The sequence below is a fragment of the Rhagoletis zephyria genome, unplaced genomic scaffold (genome assembly GCF_001687245.7).
Source record: "Rhagoletis zephyria isolate East Lansing unplaced genomic scaffold, Rhagoletis_zephyria_1.1 Rzeph_scaffold_00642, whole genome shotgun sequence".
NCBI lineage: Eukaryota > Metazoa > Arthropoda > Insecta > Diptera > Tephritidae > Rhagoletis > Rhagoletis zephyria.
Window position 1 is genome coordinate 162,586 of NW_016157726.1, and position 16,385 is coordinate 178,970.

Below are 16,385 nucleotides of genomic sequence, written 5' to 3' on the forward strand. Positions count from 1 at the left end.
CTCGATTTTTACTATAAAGAAAACTATTATTTCCACTCTCAATAATTGAAATACTATCTTTAGCATATCCAATCAGCTGATGAATTTGATTCTGTAGCTGAATAGTTTTAGATCTCGACACTTAACAAACTCCTGTTTCCACTACTCGGCACGAAAAAACAAAAAAAAAAAAAAAAAAAAAAAGGTTCCGTACGTCATGCGGACTGCGCCCCTCGTGTCGGTTGGGCGGGAATGGAGGGTAAAAAGCCGGGGGATTAATTAATTAATACATTTTCAGTTTCCTTCAACCAAAAGCGGAAGTGATGAAACTAAAGGCAACAATGAAACTTCATTATTTAAAAACTTCAACTCGAGCTATTATAGACAAATACAGTAACTCAAAAAAAATATTTTTTTTTAATATTTGCAATATTTTTAGAGTAAAAATCGAGGATTCAAACTATATACATATAGAAAAATTCAAAAAATTTTCATCTAAATTTCGAATTTTGTACACTGCATTTTTAGAACAATTTAAGGTATAGAGTTTTAAAGCAAATACTATTTGAGTATAGTCAATTCTGCTTAAAATTCCCGTTGATTTTTTTATATTTTTTTTTATTAATAAAAAATGGCGTTGATTTAATTTTTTTGCGAACAACCATAGTGCGTAATTACATACTTGTAAATTTTTTCTTTATATTTAAATAATCATTTAAAATATTTAAGCAATCAAAAGCAGGGTTCGGATTTGCACGCACATGCTCTGCACACACATGTGCTTGAAAAAAGTTCCATTGAGCTCACTGCTCATGCACATGAGTGTGCATTTATAAAAAAAAAATCTTGCGCACAACTCACGTGTGTGCTCTATGATACGAAACACTTGCTCATGTGTGTGCTTCGAAAATTAAAAAAAAAATGCAAATGCGCATGTGTGTGCTGTTCGATATAAAGCACATGCTCATGAGTTTGTTTGTAAAATTTTTATGAAGAACACATGCTCATGTCTGTGCTGTGTACAGTGAAAGTCAAGTGTATAATATATATGTATATATTTTTTATATTTAACACATATAAGGACAACTTGTTGCTTTAACAAATACAAAGTGATTGCAAAGGTTTACTTGTATGTAGATAAAAGTAAGTAATCAAACGTTAATTTAAATTGTGTTATATGGCATTCCAAAATAATATTCACTGTTATGCAATTTTAGTGTGAGGAGATATCATGCATGTCGTTGTCTCTGAAGTACAATAAATCGAAATTTAGTTTTGTTATAAGTATGTTATTTAAGGTAGCGTCGTTTAGTTTTGAGCGATGCTTTTTTAAAGTCAATGATAAGGCACTAAATGCCCTTTCCACTGAAACTTGTGTTGCTGGAACAGCTAGAACAACTTCAGCAAGTTTTCTTAGATGTTTATCCGAAGGGAAGGTCTTCCAGTAGCTTAATATATCAGTATCTAAAGAAAATTTTCTCCCATTTGCGAATACACTTAACTTTTGCCGTAAATTTTGGACTACCTCTACGTCACTTGAGGTCTCTTCCATATCTTCACAAATATATTTTTCTAAACGGGAAAAAGAGTTGCTGGATGTAGAAGGCAAACATTCAGAATATTGCAAATTCAGATTTTGAGGACTCGATGACATTGAATTTTCGGAGCTTTCCATTCGCAGCATATTTTCGTAGGTTTTAATCAAATGATTCTGAATAAATAAAATTGTAGAATTTAAAATTACAAAAGGGTGTGTTTAGTAGATCTCACATATACCTCGGCATTAACTTTTTGTTGTGGAGACAACATGAGAGAGCCTCTAAAATTAAAGCGAGGATCTAAATATAAAGCAGCAATAAACGCATTATTGCTCATAAGGCTTTGTTTCCGGCTTTTCATCGCATCATGCAGCTGCGCAGCGTATGAGACTGTAGAACCAAGATCATGCAACTCTAGTTCACACGACAACCAATCTCTGTAAAAGTCTCCAACCACATATTGTTCGCTTTGCATCCGTTTTGTACATAAGGCAAGAGGTTTAAAAGCTTTAATAAAGTCTACTACAAATTCCCAGTGGAAATCTTCACTGTCAGGGCATTGCTGCTCTATGAACTCTTTTATTTTCTGCAGTGAGGTTAGCATTTCATATTTGGAGTTCCACCGCGTTAAATTATCTAGTACTGGCATTTGCATATGGCTAGATTCCGTGCGAACTAAAGTACGCACTTTCTTAATAAGGGTTCTACAGTCCTCCAACGAAGAGCCTAGTCTCTTTAGGACGTCATACGCAGCAAGCTGTAGAGTATGAGCTGCGCATCTTACTACTGAAAATACTGACTCTATGGTGCGGTGTAAATTTTCCTCCTCTTCTACGGCAGTATCCGACTCTTCCAAAATTTTAGCTTCCTGTTCGTCTTGCAGTATTTTACTGGCCTTTATAACATTGGCTCCATTGTCAGTGGTGTTGGAGTACACTTGCTGTAGTTCTAAGCCATTACTTTCTAAACAGTTGATTACTTGTTCTTTTATAAATACTGCCTTATGCCTTTTGTTGAGCCGTACCATACCTATCGATTTTATATAACATAAATTAACAGACGTTTCAAGAAAAACTCAAAACTTACCCAAAGTATGTATACATATCTTGATATCTTCAATATATTGGGCATTTATTCCAAGTACGCTCTTGCCCATTCTGCTAGCGATATCAACTTTCAAACTAATTAATTTGTGTTTTAATCTTTCAGAAATTGCTTTTTTTTATATTTTTGGTGATATGACTAGTTATATTTACTATATTGCGTGAATTCAAAGTTGTTCCAAATTTACGCTCATATGGTTCGATTAATCTTTTAAAAAAATCGTGGTCGTCAAACAAACGGAACGGAAGGTTCTTTACTGTCACAAAACCCACACAGCATTTTAAAAACTCCTCCTTATCAATATCGATGTTTACAGACCCTTTAGCCTTTTTAGCAACCGTCTTCCACTTACTCGTATTTTTCTTAGTAGCGATTTCCATCTTGTGGGACAGAGCATAATGTCGCTTCACATTAAATGTATTCGTCCCACTTAATACTTTTGCACAAGTTAAGCACTTAATCTTTTTCTCTTGAACGAGAATCTCATATAGCTCATTATTTTCCATTTTATTTAAATTAAATTTTTTTTTAAATATTTGTATGACAGTAGAAGTTAATTGTTTTTTAAAATTAAGACTCAAAATTCAAAGTGTTCCTACTGGAGCATGAGTTTCACTGCACACAGCACACACGTGTGCATGTGTTTTATATCGAACAGCACACCCTTGCGCATGTGCCTTTTTTTGTAATTTTCGAAGCACACACATGACCATGTGTTTTATATCAAAGCGCACACGCCTGAGTTGTGCGCAAGATTTTTTTTTATAAACGCACACTCATGTGTATGAGCGAAATGTGCTGGGAAGTGCTGCTCATGCGCGTGCAAATACGAACCCTGATCAAAAGCTCCTCGGGATTCCAGTTTTGAATGGAGCGCGATATGTTCGCCTTATATCGATATACATTTATACGTATGTAATTATATAAAAAGTATGCAAATAAATGTATGTATGTAATGTTAAAGATAACTACGAAAAATAAATCGGGAACGGAAAGTTCATCAAAAATCTACCAAACTGAGAAAAAATTTTCCTTTTTACCAACCCAAATTTTTTCTACCAATTTTGGTAACAATTTACCAAAGTGGCAACCCTGGGTGGAGCGCCACCGCAAAGGGGAAAACGGTGCCGACCGAAAGTAAGAATGTAGGAGGTGTCGCCTTTGCTCTTACCTATTGCGGCACTTTTGTTGTCCGCCATATGATGGCAATGACAAGTCCATGGTGTTGTTTGTGTGCGCCGTGGTGGCGACCGCTAAAGCGCCCAATTCGCTTCTAGAATGATCGGGCCGGCGCCAATTGATCGGGCACCAACAACACCGGCGCTGACACTCCAACGGTTTGCGTACTGGTGCATAGGTTGCGGCCTGGCTCGCAACTCCGTGCCGGGGCAGATCTGAACGAGCATCGAGTCAGGCAACACCCGTATTGCGAGCGCAGCATAGTTTATTAATATTATTGGCAGCGGAGTTTTTTTTGCAAAATTTTTGGAGATCGGCGCCAGTCGAGGCGCGTTATAGTCGGCACCGGATTTGGGAGCCACATTCCCAAGGAGCACCCCACGGTCGGAGCGTCCACCGACCGCCGATAAGTATACTTCTGTGCGTCTGGGGTCAGACGTTGTTGTGGTCGGTAGGCTTCCCCAATTGTGTTTCCTTATCCCACCTTTTGGTTGGACCTCACTTCGGGTGCGCCCCGAAAACAAGGTTTTGTCTAATTTTCTATTCGTGTAATTAGTATTTTTGCGCTTTGTGTATTTCGATCCACCCTAGTGTCAGTGTTACATACATACATACTCGTATATCTACTGTACATATTAGCTTACATTGTTATTGTCCAATTTGAACTTATGTAGTTTGCCTTAGGTATTTGGTATACTGCCCTGTTGCTCCCCCTCAAGCAACCCCGCCGTCTTCACTGAGACAGCCGGTTGCTTGGTTTTTTTTTGTCATCTCCTTTTTGTGCGGTCGTTTGTTTATTTGTTTTGACCCATGGCATTGTTGTTGTGACCCCGTTGCATTGTTGTTGCGCACGGTAAGTGCATTTAGTTGGTACATTAGGTAGGCGATTTGATTAGTGCACAAAATATTTGGTGACAAATTGGCGCCCAACGTGGGGCCCTCGTCGTTAGAGGAAATTTAATTTGTAGAAGAATCGAGCTACGTGGGATCTTTTCCGACAGGTTTGCAGGAATTTTTTCATGAAAAAAAATACTGTATATTAGATTGTATCACTCCCCATACAAAAAAAATCGATACTATTTTTCCATTGGAATTATAAAATCTATTATATTCTAAGACGATTGGTATAGGAAAAACTTGAATAATTGAACCTAAAGTCTTCCGATTTAGACTTAAGAGGTGTCATTGGAAATGTATTTTCTCACCCTTTTTATTTCTTTGCTAATAAACTCATTCAAAGGATGGAAGAGAAAGGTAGGATGAACGAACGTCATTAAAATTTGAATTAAGATGTGTTGGTATTCCAAAAAACAAGATGGGACACGAATGACGTTTTTTTGGCCAGAAATAAAAACGGTGTGAAAATACCTTTCTACTGATGTCCCATAAGTCTAAACCAGAACATTTTTGGCCCAGTTATTCGAGTTTTTCGTAAACCAATCTTTGAAAAAAGTAAAAAAAAAAACAGCATCAAAAATCTCATTCTTACGATCCCGTTGAAAAGATTTTTAAATATTTTTATGCAGAAAGTTCTTTAAGAAACTATTTTTATTCATAAAAAACTTCATTCAAATCGGTCCAGCTCGCTTAAATCTTAATATTTTTCGGAAATATTTTGGTGGACGTCTTAAAATATAACAAATTTTGTAATCCCGGTGGAAAAACCGCAACTTTTTTTGGTGATGCAGTCTACTGTATATGCATCAAGGGGAAACCTGAATGAATCCGTTGAGAAAAAAATGAGACTCATTTGGAAAAAATGTTATGATTATTATATTCACCGAACGCACGCAAGCGCGAACACGTTATAAGCGCCTCCGTACAGGAGCATGTTCATATCCGTGTGATAATGCTATTTTACTCGATGAGCTTTGGATTTTGAAGAAGTTTCACTAACTAATGAAGGTGACAATTGTTTTACAAGCTAAAAATATAGTTTTGATTGATAAATTTATGCCTCCATACCTTCATAAACAGTATAATTTTGTACATATTCGTTATGAATTTTGAAAGCATTCGAAGAAAACCTCAGGTTAGTAATATAGATGAATAATTGTCAAGTAGAATAGTCATTTAGGTAAATTTTTGAGCAGGTACGGTAATTATTCATCCACAATTGCTTACCAACTTGACGGGTTTGCGCAGATTTTTGCAGGTGCGCGCGCACATCAAGTCACGCAATGCAGGCTTATCCTCAACACAACATATGTTCCTGCAAAACGAGTCTGTCTTTGAACCTAACCTTTTTTAATCGCTTGTTTGACAATGTGCTGATATTTTCATGAATATTTACATTGTTAAATTCAGAAATAATAGTATATTCAAGAAATCGCTATAATGCCGGCCCGAATGTGTGTTTTAATCCTCTACGAAAAAATAAGCATAAGTCAGTGAAAAAAAATCTGAAACTCGTCAACGCTATTTGGAGTAGTGTGTATTCCCCTTTTATTTTGAAGTATTTATGTGACTCGTGCAGACTTGCGATTTTATCGTCCTTTTTACAGAAGCTGTACAGGATGAAATTCATATAAGCGATTCCTATTCCGACACTGAACCTGACGGTTTGTCTTCCGATTATGAAATAAGTGAAAATGAGTGTAAAAAAAGAAAAATCGATAACGGTAAAATGTTTTGAGTTCAGTATTGAATTTTTGTTGTTGAATGAAAGTTCAGATTTATCCAATGGCGAAACTTCAACCTTGGCTGCTTGGACAGAACATGTTAAAATTGCGATATCAAATGCAACATAAAAAGCAGAAAAAATGAAAATTTTGACAACATTACCTGAAGATTATGGTGTACGGAAAATACACCGACTATTTGGAGTTTCTCGACGTTCAGCTTGGAATGCAAAAAAGTTGCAAAAATCACGAGGATATGCTTCTACTCCTGATAACAAAAAGGGACGTGCCTTATCTGTGGATGCAGCTAGTTGAAAATTGTTACACGTCAGACAATTCAAGTCGAATTATGGCTGGAAAAAGACAGTATGTAACCGTGATCAGAAATGACGGGGAAAGTGAAGATAAGCAAAAACGGTTGTTGTTGCATAATATCAAAGATCTGCATGATAAATTTTGTAAAGAGCATCCTGATATCAAAATAAGTTTATTAGCATTTACGAAATTACGTCCTGTTTGGTTTATTTCTGTTGGCAAAAGTGGAACGCACAATGTATGCGTTTGTGTCATACATCAAAATATGAATTTGAAATTTTCCGGCGTTAACGATAGTTTGAAGAAGAGTGGAGTTGTATCTCAATTCGAAGTGGGAAAAAGTCTGCAAAAAATGGTGTGCCAAAATCCGACAGCTAATTGTTTCCTTTTTGAATGCGATGAGTGTCCCGAGATTGCGCCGGTTTTTGAAGACTTTAAAAATCTGTTTGATGCTCATAAAATCGAAAAAACTGATTACAAATCGTGGACTAGCACTGATCGGTAATGTGTGACTCATATAACTATACAAATGTTTTTGCTTGCCTATATACACTTTGTTTATATTGTAATCCACTTAATTGCAGACGTGAGCTTCAGTGTTTTAGCAAAACATCAGCTGAATTTTTAGATGAACTACAAAAAGGGTTACCGTCACTTTTAAAGCATGATTACCAGGGCGGGTCGAAAATCGAATTTTATCCAAATCCCTTGGTAATAGTTAAAACATATTGTATTTTGAAGTCAACAACAAGCCTGAAAAATATTAGTATTTTATTTTAATTGTAAGAGCCCGCGCATCGACCGCCAATTGACCCACAGCACACTAGTCGAATAAGACCAATTCTTGTTAAAAATTCTGGGTTCAGCAAAAAGGTTTGGTGCATATTGTTAGATAATGAATCCGTTAACGCAAAAGATAAAGTCAAATATCATTACTTTAGCTTATCGTCAATCTTAAAGTTATAATTTTTCAATAAGTTTTTAATTGTTCTCTTTATAATTGCACTGGCCTATAACCAAAAGATGTAAAGAACAGCATTAATATTGCTGGCGTGCATTTAGGTCGCTGGTTCTTAATATTCTAATCATTTTTTAATATTAGCTATAGTTTGCGAATTTTTGCAAATTTAGGAACAATTTCGGTAGTTCTAATAGAAAATCCATTACTTTGCATCATCGTGGAAAAATTTTGTTTATGCAAGTGACTATGGGAACACTGAATAGGCACAACTTCTAGAAACACTCATTAGTTTACTAATGTTTATGCATACAATATAAAAATTGCAAATATAGGAAAATTAAACAAAAAATTGTTCAACATTTTTTTTATTTAAAATATTTTATTTATAATCTGAACGATTTTCATCATATTATTATCATAAATCAGTAACAGTAAGTCTCGCCTTCAATTTGGTAATTACTACGTACCGATCGAGCAACATTTACCAAAGTTATATCGAAAAACTTAAGTGGTTTTTTTCTAAAAAAAAAATGTATCTCAAATTGTATAAAAAACTTTTAGATAAAAGAGTCGGATTACAGAAAAGTGTGCCAGGGAGAGACATTTTTCATTCGAGCTTAATGCAAAGCACTATCGTCCAATTGGAAAGTCCTCAAAAGGATTTCCCAGGATATGTTAGAGACTTTTTCACATAATGCAATTAACTAAAATATTTATGTATATCTAAACACTTATTGCACGTCTCCTACTTTCATATAACGGCAAATTTAGAAACCGCGAAAAATGTGATTGTTCATTTACTAATAAACCGCACCAATTTTCAAGACGGCATAAATGGACTTAAAATGGGCGTTTCTCACAGTAATTGTATTATGTTAATGTATGCAAATAATTATATGCTTGAAACTACTATTAACGTATCAAACGATTCCTAATCTTTGACAATACATGTTTGATTTCATTCACCAGGATCTTGAAAACTGACCAACTCGGCGTGCCCAAGTCCATGGTCCTTTTAATATTACATAAACATCCGAAAACATTAAAACGTTTGCAAATAAATATCGTATTGTATTTTTCACTTGGTTGCTGAAGTAATGAAGAATTGAAAATTCATGAGGGAAAAATATAGTTTTTGTAAGTTTTATCTTAATATCTTAAAAACTTTAAGACTTATTGAAAAATGATAAATGAACGTGAGGTACAAAACTAAGAATAAGTATAATTTTTTAAACTGTCTTCACTTCATGAAAAAACACAAAATTGAAATTGAATGGAATTTTCATGCAACGACACATGGAAAATGTGCTTGCGATGGAATCGGTGCTTCAGTTAAAAGAAATGCTCATCGTACCAGTTTGCAGCGACCTTTGAATGATCAAATTTTAACAGCTAAAATGACTGGGCGATTAATGCTTTTCACAAGGTTTCTTTTGACTTTTGCACCGAAAAAGAGCATGAAAAAGAACATAAAGCTCTTGAACCACGTTTTACAAAAGCAACGTCAATTAAAAAAACGCGCGACTACCACTCCTCTGTACCAATCATGAATGACGTCAAGCACATTCTTTGCAAAAAAATTTCATCCAGGAACATTTCTGACAAACGTCAGATACAGAAGTAATTATGTCCTATAATAAGTCACTACCAAGAAGATTAGTTAACAAAATGACTAATATGCTTTTTTAGTTATACGTTTGTATGCTTGTTACATTAATCTACAGTCAAACTTATCAAAACTTGGTGAAAAAAAGTGATAATATTGTTTATGAAAGTATAGAGGCATAAATTTATCAATCAAAACTATATTTTTAGCTTGTAAAACAATTGTCACCTTCATTAGTTAGTGAAACTTCTTCAAAATCCAAAGCTCATCGAGTAAAATAGCATTATGCACACGGATATGAACATGCTCCTGTACGGAGGCGCTTATAACGTGTTCGTGCTTGCGTGCGTTCGGAGAATATAATAATAACATTTTTTCCAAATGAGTCTCGATTTTTTCTCAACGGATTCATTCAGGTTTCCCCTTGATACATATACAGTATTTTTTTCATGAAAAAATTCGATGCAGAACACTGTTTTATCATAATTTGTTATAAACAATTGAAAGTAATATGCAATAAATTACGTAATAAATTTTTTGAAAAATTACAGGCTTGAAATGTGAAGAATTATGAGTCGATGGCCGTTTGAAATTTCAAAATCGATAGAACCTAGCAAAAGCTATAGTCGACAGAAGAAAAAGTTACAAAATTTTTTTTTTTACCAAATCACTTGGCACACGTATATAGGACTAAAAACTACCAGAATATGGTATTAAAAACAAAAACTGAGACCTAACATTTTTAGGTGGCCCACTTCAGGAATTCTTATCCATATGGTGTTCATTAGGCTGAATCACGATTTTTGTTTGTGGTATAAATTTTATTTTTGGTATTTTGGATTTTAGTATTTTTTTCTTTTTTTAACCTTTTGGCAGTAGGAATTCAAGAAGGATTTTGTGTTAACGATTCGTGGCGGCGTGGCAACGAACGATCGGAGGGTAACAATTTTGTTTTTTTTTTATATACGTACGAAACGGTAGTATTCCGAGGAGAACCGTAAGTGTGTCCATATTTGGCGAAATTTTGAGAACGTATTACTCGCGCTTTTGGTGTATTTTGTTTACAGGTTGTCGGGGGAACATCTTCAAGTAGTAATTTTTGGCGTGACGGAGTGTTGTACTGTAGACCAGGGTTATAGCGAATATTCACATTCGCCTTCGCAACCGCGGAGCTTCCGCATTAATTTTAACATTCGCATTCGCTTTCGCATTCGCAATAATCAATGCTGAGCTTTTGCGAAGGCGAATGTTGTGCAAGTGCACCGATAAAACGTATACATACATATATGGCAAACGAAATGTCAAATTGTAGCCAATATTTTTGCCTGTGTTCGTGGGAGTATTTGCGTAACAAAACTGGTCAAATGTCATATTTATCAACTTTGATAAAAATGTCTTTAAACATATTATTTCTTAAGCTATATAACCGAGCTATCAATGGGCAGTCATATAAGTTCCAACTTCTACTTGACCTTTGACGTACGTCTTTTTAACAAATTTTTTTTTCTGTGCTTTAAATACCTGCATTGGTTTCTTTCTTTATTATGATTTTTTTTGGACCAACATAAAAAACTACCAATTGTGTGACACTGCATTTAAATTTGTATTTACACGGATATTGTTAAAGAATGAACTATATTAAAAAAAAACTAACCAAAATTAAATATTTAACAAGAATATTTTAAAACTTGTCAAAATTTGGGGCGGCTATCATAGTAGTACAATGCCCCTAAGTGCATTCTAAAATTTCCAGGCAATAGCCTCAGCGATTATCGCGAAGCATTGATTTGAAGGAACTAAAACTCATCTCAAAATCTTTAGATACTAAGCTTCACTTCAAAGCTCGTACGATTCGTCGTATTTAACAATTAAGTAATAGGTTGTGGTGTTTTTTATCGTCATTAACTCTTTATTCCACAGCAGTAATAAGTTTGTTTTCCTCCAATGGCCGTGGATTTTCACGGCATTATAACAAGCGGCCTTATAATAGGTTCACATATAAGTAGATTATCCTCATTTTCGAGCTTAACTCCCTAATCTGTAATTAGAACTAGTAATTTTTAGCAAAAAAAAAAAACCGACTTCAACTCTCATATAAAAAAAAAATATATATATATATATCTCATGATCCGCTGATCGGATCTTAACCAGATTAGTATGGGACCACCTCTGAGACACTGCCTTTCCGATGCAAAAAGATTATCGAAATCGGTTGACGTGGTCCAAAGTTATGCGGTAACATACATAAAAAAAAAAAAAAAAAAAAATATTCCGACGAACTGATAACCTCCTCCTTTTTTGGAAGTAGGTTAAAAAGAGATTAGCCATACAAAATTCGACCCTTGTTAATCTGTAATTATAAAAAAATCTCAGATTTAACCGATAACTTTTCGGTGTCCAACCTGCTTTTATCGATTCTTTTTGCGAAGAAGAGGAGTAATGCCAAATGTAAAAGTAAACAAAAATGGACGCTAGCAAGGAAAATATGTTTGTAAGGGTATTTTTAATAAATTATAAAGTTTAAAACATATTTAAACTGCTTTATATAGCAGAAAAAATTGATCCTGGTGGCACAGAGAAGAAACATAACCTTTCCTTGAGATGTGAGAGTAACAAGCACAAAAAATTTAACGGCTAATAATCTGAGATTAGCCTGTGTAAACGGGGTGATTAAAAAATGAGCTTTGTTTGAGATAATATTTATATGTGAACATACTTTTAGGCATTTTAAATAATCGCAAATATTTGACTTACAAACAAAATACGGGCGGGAATCTCAAAATTTCAAAACCAATTTAAAAGAAACTCACCACCAAAGGCGAATTCATATAAGGCGGTAGCGGCAGCACAAAAGCAAAAAACTACACTAACAAATTATACCCACAATCGTAGTAAGAACAAAACAAACGTAAATACATACAGCATGACATCAGTACGAAAATGTAATTTCGCCGTTAACACCACCTTATATGAATTCACCATGTCCTCACTACGTAAGGTAAAGAAAAAAAAAGGTAGTCAGCCGAAGGAACGAATTCTTGTGTTGTAAAGAATGAAAGTATGAAAATAAAGAGATAAAATTAAAAAGGCAAAACATGCAGAAAAGGCAGAAAAAGGAAAAATTAAAAATTATATTTTTGACCAAGGAAGACATGAATCGTGTGATTCCTTAATTTGTTTACAGATACAATCAAGCAGACAAAATAGGTAAATGCCTTAAATCCTTACCCTGATAATAGTAATTGCTGGTTTGGTGTTACTTTTTAAACATGGAAAATGATGATTTCTTATGAAATATTACATAATAAAAAATTTTTTGATATATTATCAATATCTTATTTTACAAACAATATTATTCTCAAAAAGGTATAACTAGTGAGTAGGGCCGTGGAACCACATTTCCCGCTCATCAAGTACCGCCGCCGAAGAAGTAGTCGGATTTCAGCGAGCCCGTAAGAACAACTGGTACGATGAGGAGTGTCAGGAAGCTGCAGAGAAAAAAGATGCCGCCTACAGGGCCAAGCTGCGCTCGGGCGCAACGCGCGCTATATGGGACCGCTTTAGGGAACTGAAGAGAGAATTGCACTGAGGGAAAAAAGTCGGCATAAAAATAAGAAAAAACCAACTCGATTTAAGTATATGGAATCTAAATATTTCATTATTGAAATAAAATCAAATAAGTATGATGCTTCTTTATTATGAGTACGAGTATTTTATTTTAAGAAATATTATAAAGAAAAGGGTTGGGTTAATTATCACAACCTTTCATACTTCGACTTAGAATGTTAGACGTATGTAAATGAACAATATTTTCACAAAAAGACGGGTAAAAACAATGAATGATATATACTTAATTTTTTAGGTTTGCATTATCTTAATTCCACTATTTGGTACTCAAAAATATCATACTTAATATAAGCTTTGTGTTCTCTATTTTAGTATTTTCAATCTTAGTCCGATTTTAAATTCGGAAATGCTAAGATCGAGTCTGAGTGCGACACGTATTTGCCGCAGTAAGAATATAAGGCCGGACTACGTGAATGCGAAGAGCTTGAAATGCTTGCCGAAAGGAAGAATGCCCGAAAATTTTAAGAGAGAGTTAGCCGACTTACGCAACGTTTCAAGGCCAGGGCGTACCCCTGTAAGAACACCGATGGCGACCTAGTCACCGATATTCAGAACGTACTTAAATTATGGAGGGAACACTTTTCCACAGTACTGAATGGTAGCAGCACGGAAAGTTGTGGCGAAGAAGAACCCGAGCCCACAGTCGATGATGACGGAGACGAGTGACTATAGCTGTGTTTTCGTATTCTCCAGCAAAAAATATCCAGTAACTTGCCAGTAACCAAATTTCGGAGAGTAAGCCAATATTTACTCCCAATGAGTGAAATATGCAAGAAAGTACGAAAACGCAAAACCAGCAAGAAGTTGCTAGTTTTATGAACAGCTGATTAATTTGTTACTTTCCGATGCAATTTTCTTAGAAAACTAGTATTTTCCACCTTATTATATATTTAAATAGGTTTATTTTGTCAATTGCAACTCTAAAAGCACCACAAACAATTATTTTGTTAATGTGAATTACATTAAGTATCATGCCATCAGCTGTTTTTCTTGCTAGCAAATAGTTGCTAGTAGCAATTTATCCAGTAAAAATCCAGTAAAACTTGCAAGTTCAGCTGTCATTTTTGCTCTCTCAATTGCCCCTCTTTTGCTAGTTTCTTGCAAATTTTTGCGTACGAAAACGACATCCAGTAAAATTAGTACTGGATTTACTAGATAGTGCGTACGCGAACAGGGCTTATGTCGAGGTACGAATAGCAATAACGCGGCTGAAAAACAACGAAGCGGTTGGGGCCGACAGCCTACCCGCTGAGCTATTCAAGTACGGCGACGACTGGAGTTTAAATGTGCTCCGCCATTCGCGCCAACTACCGCGGGATCAGCCTTCTAAGCATAGGGTACAAGGTCTTATCGAGCGTATTGTGTGAAAGACTGAAGACCACCGTCAATGAACTGATTGAGCCTTATCAGAGTGGCTTTAGGCCTGGAAAATCCACCATAGATTAGGTATTCATAATACGCCAAATCTTGGAACAGACCCGCGAGAAAAGGATCGACACTCTCCATCTATTTGTCGATTTTAAAGCCGTTTTCGACTGCACTGACAGGAATTACCTCCAAGCCGCTATGTTTGAATTTGGCATCCCCGCCAAACTGATACAGCCGTGTAAAATGGCGTTGAGCAATACCACCAGCTCCGCCAGAACTGTGAAAGACCCCTCCGAGCCGTTCGCCCCCAAACGGGGTTTCAGACAGGGCGACTCCTTTCATGTGACTTCTTTAATCTGATGTTGGAGAAGATAATAAGAGCTGCAGAACTGAACCGCTCAGGAACAATTTACTACAAGAGCGTGCAATTGCTGGCTTATGCCGATGGCATCGACACGTAACACAAACCGCGAAGTCTGTTCTGCCTTTTCCAAGTTGGATAAGGAAGCAAAGCGAATGGGTCTGGTGGTAAACGAGGACAAGACGAAGTATCTCCTGTCATCAAACAAACAGTCAGCACAATCGCGTTTTGGCACCCAAGTCATTGTTGTTAGTTATAATTTCGAGAAAGTAGAGAATTTCGTTTACTTGGGAACCAGAATTAACACCGATAATAATGTCAGCATGGAAATACAACGCAGTATCACTCTTGTCAACAAGTCCTCTCTCGACGTACGAAAACCACACTGTATAAGTCACTCATCATGCCGGTGCTAGTATATGGCGCGGAAGCATGAATAATGACAACATCCGATGCGGCGGTTCATGGAGTATTCGAGAGAAAGATTTTGCGGAAGATTTACGGGCTTTATGCGTTGGCGATGGCGAGTACCGCAGACAATGGAATGATGAGCAGTATGAGCTTTAAAAGCAAATTAAAATACAGCGGCTCCGCTGGCTTGGCCATGTCGTTCGAATGGACACCGACGCTCCAGCTCGGAAAGTATTCAACTCGGAACCCGCTGGTGGTAGCAGAGGAATAGGGAAAGGCCAGGTGGAGAAGGACTTGGCTTCACTTGGCATTTCCAATTGGCGTCAGTTGGCACAGAAGAAAACGTCCGACGTTCTTTGTTGAGCTAGGCTTAAATTGCTTAGGCGGTTACAGCGCTAAATAAGAAGATAAGAATGAGTAGGGCCGAGTAGGATCCTCATTCCTTTACCGAAAAGTAATGCAAAGGATCCATCAAGGGTCTCCGAGAAAAAAACCGGCAACGTGCAATAATGTTAATGGAATTAATGTCACACAATTTAAAAGTTAATTAATGTCAATGACAATAATGCATGAGCCAAAAGTGAAATAATGGCAGTAGAATTATGGAAATAATGCCAATGAGATTAATACAAAATCGAAAAGAGAATTAATGTGGAAATAACGTACATGGACACTATTTCTTATCGTCCATAGACAATGGTTTACCTCTTCGAAAGCGCAGTAAAATCCATGGACATTATTGCGCTATCTAAAAAATATTGACAAAATACACTTCTAGCATACTACATACTATGAAGATAGTAGTATATAGCTTTAAAAGTGCATAACACCACGGCGGTCCGCGTTTGGGTTACCCCGCATCGCGTTGCGCAGTACACGCCGGCAAACCACGCGTCGCGACGGGTGAGACCATCCATAGTGAAAATTTTTAATCAGCTCTAACTTCGGAATCATAGTACATGAACTCGAAATTTGAAATGCACAGATACCTATGGTAGGTGCTTGTAGAAAGATATATGTATATAAATGAGTTTATAAAAGGGGGCGTGGCACATCTCATAGGTGTGGAATCGTTTATCAGCTATAACAGCAGGCAGTATTAGTGATCTCATTGAATTGCATTTTGAAGATTTGTTATAATTGATCAAAGTGAAATTCAAATAAATTATCTATATATATAAAATTCAAATTATGTATGTACCTATAGACACACTTGGCTCCTAAACGAATAAGCCGATCGTAACCAAATTTTACACACGCACTGGATATCTTCCAGGGATGGTCACAGGGTAAAAAATATTTTGATATATAAAGG

General features: G+C 35.9%; 2 protein-coding genes across 3 annotated transcripts in view; both read right to left on the minus strand.

Annotated features, from left to right (window-relative positions):
- Nucleotides 1-16,385, minus strand: part of LOC108360850 (protein lethal(2) giant larvae-like) — a 171,932-nt gene that overhangs the window by 132,391 nt on the left and 23,156 nt on the right. The gene's annotated exons all lie outside the window — the stretch shown is intronic.
- Nucleotides 1,138-2,065, minus strand: LOC108360849 (uncharacterized). Its single transcript, XM_017613293.1, has 2 exons — nucleotides 1,756-2,065; nucleotides 1,138-1,690 (listed from the first exon to the last, which is right to left on the minus strand). The coding sequence occupies exons 1-2, from the start codon at nucleotides 1,990-1,992 to the stop codon at nucleotides 1,193-1,195; spliced, it is 735 nt and encodes a 244-aa protein (XP_017468782.1). The 5' UTR covers nucleotides 1,993-2,065; the 3' UTR covers nucleotides 1,138-1,192.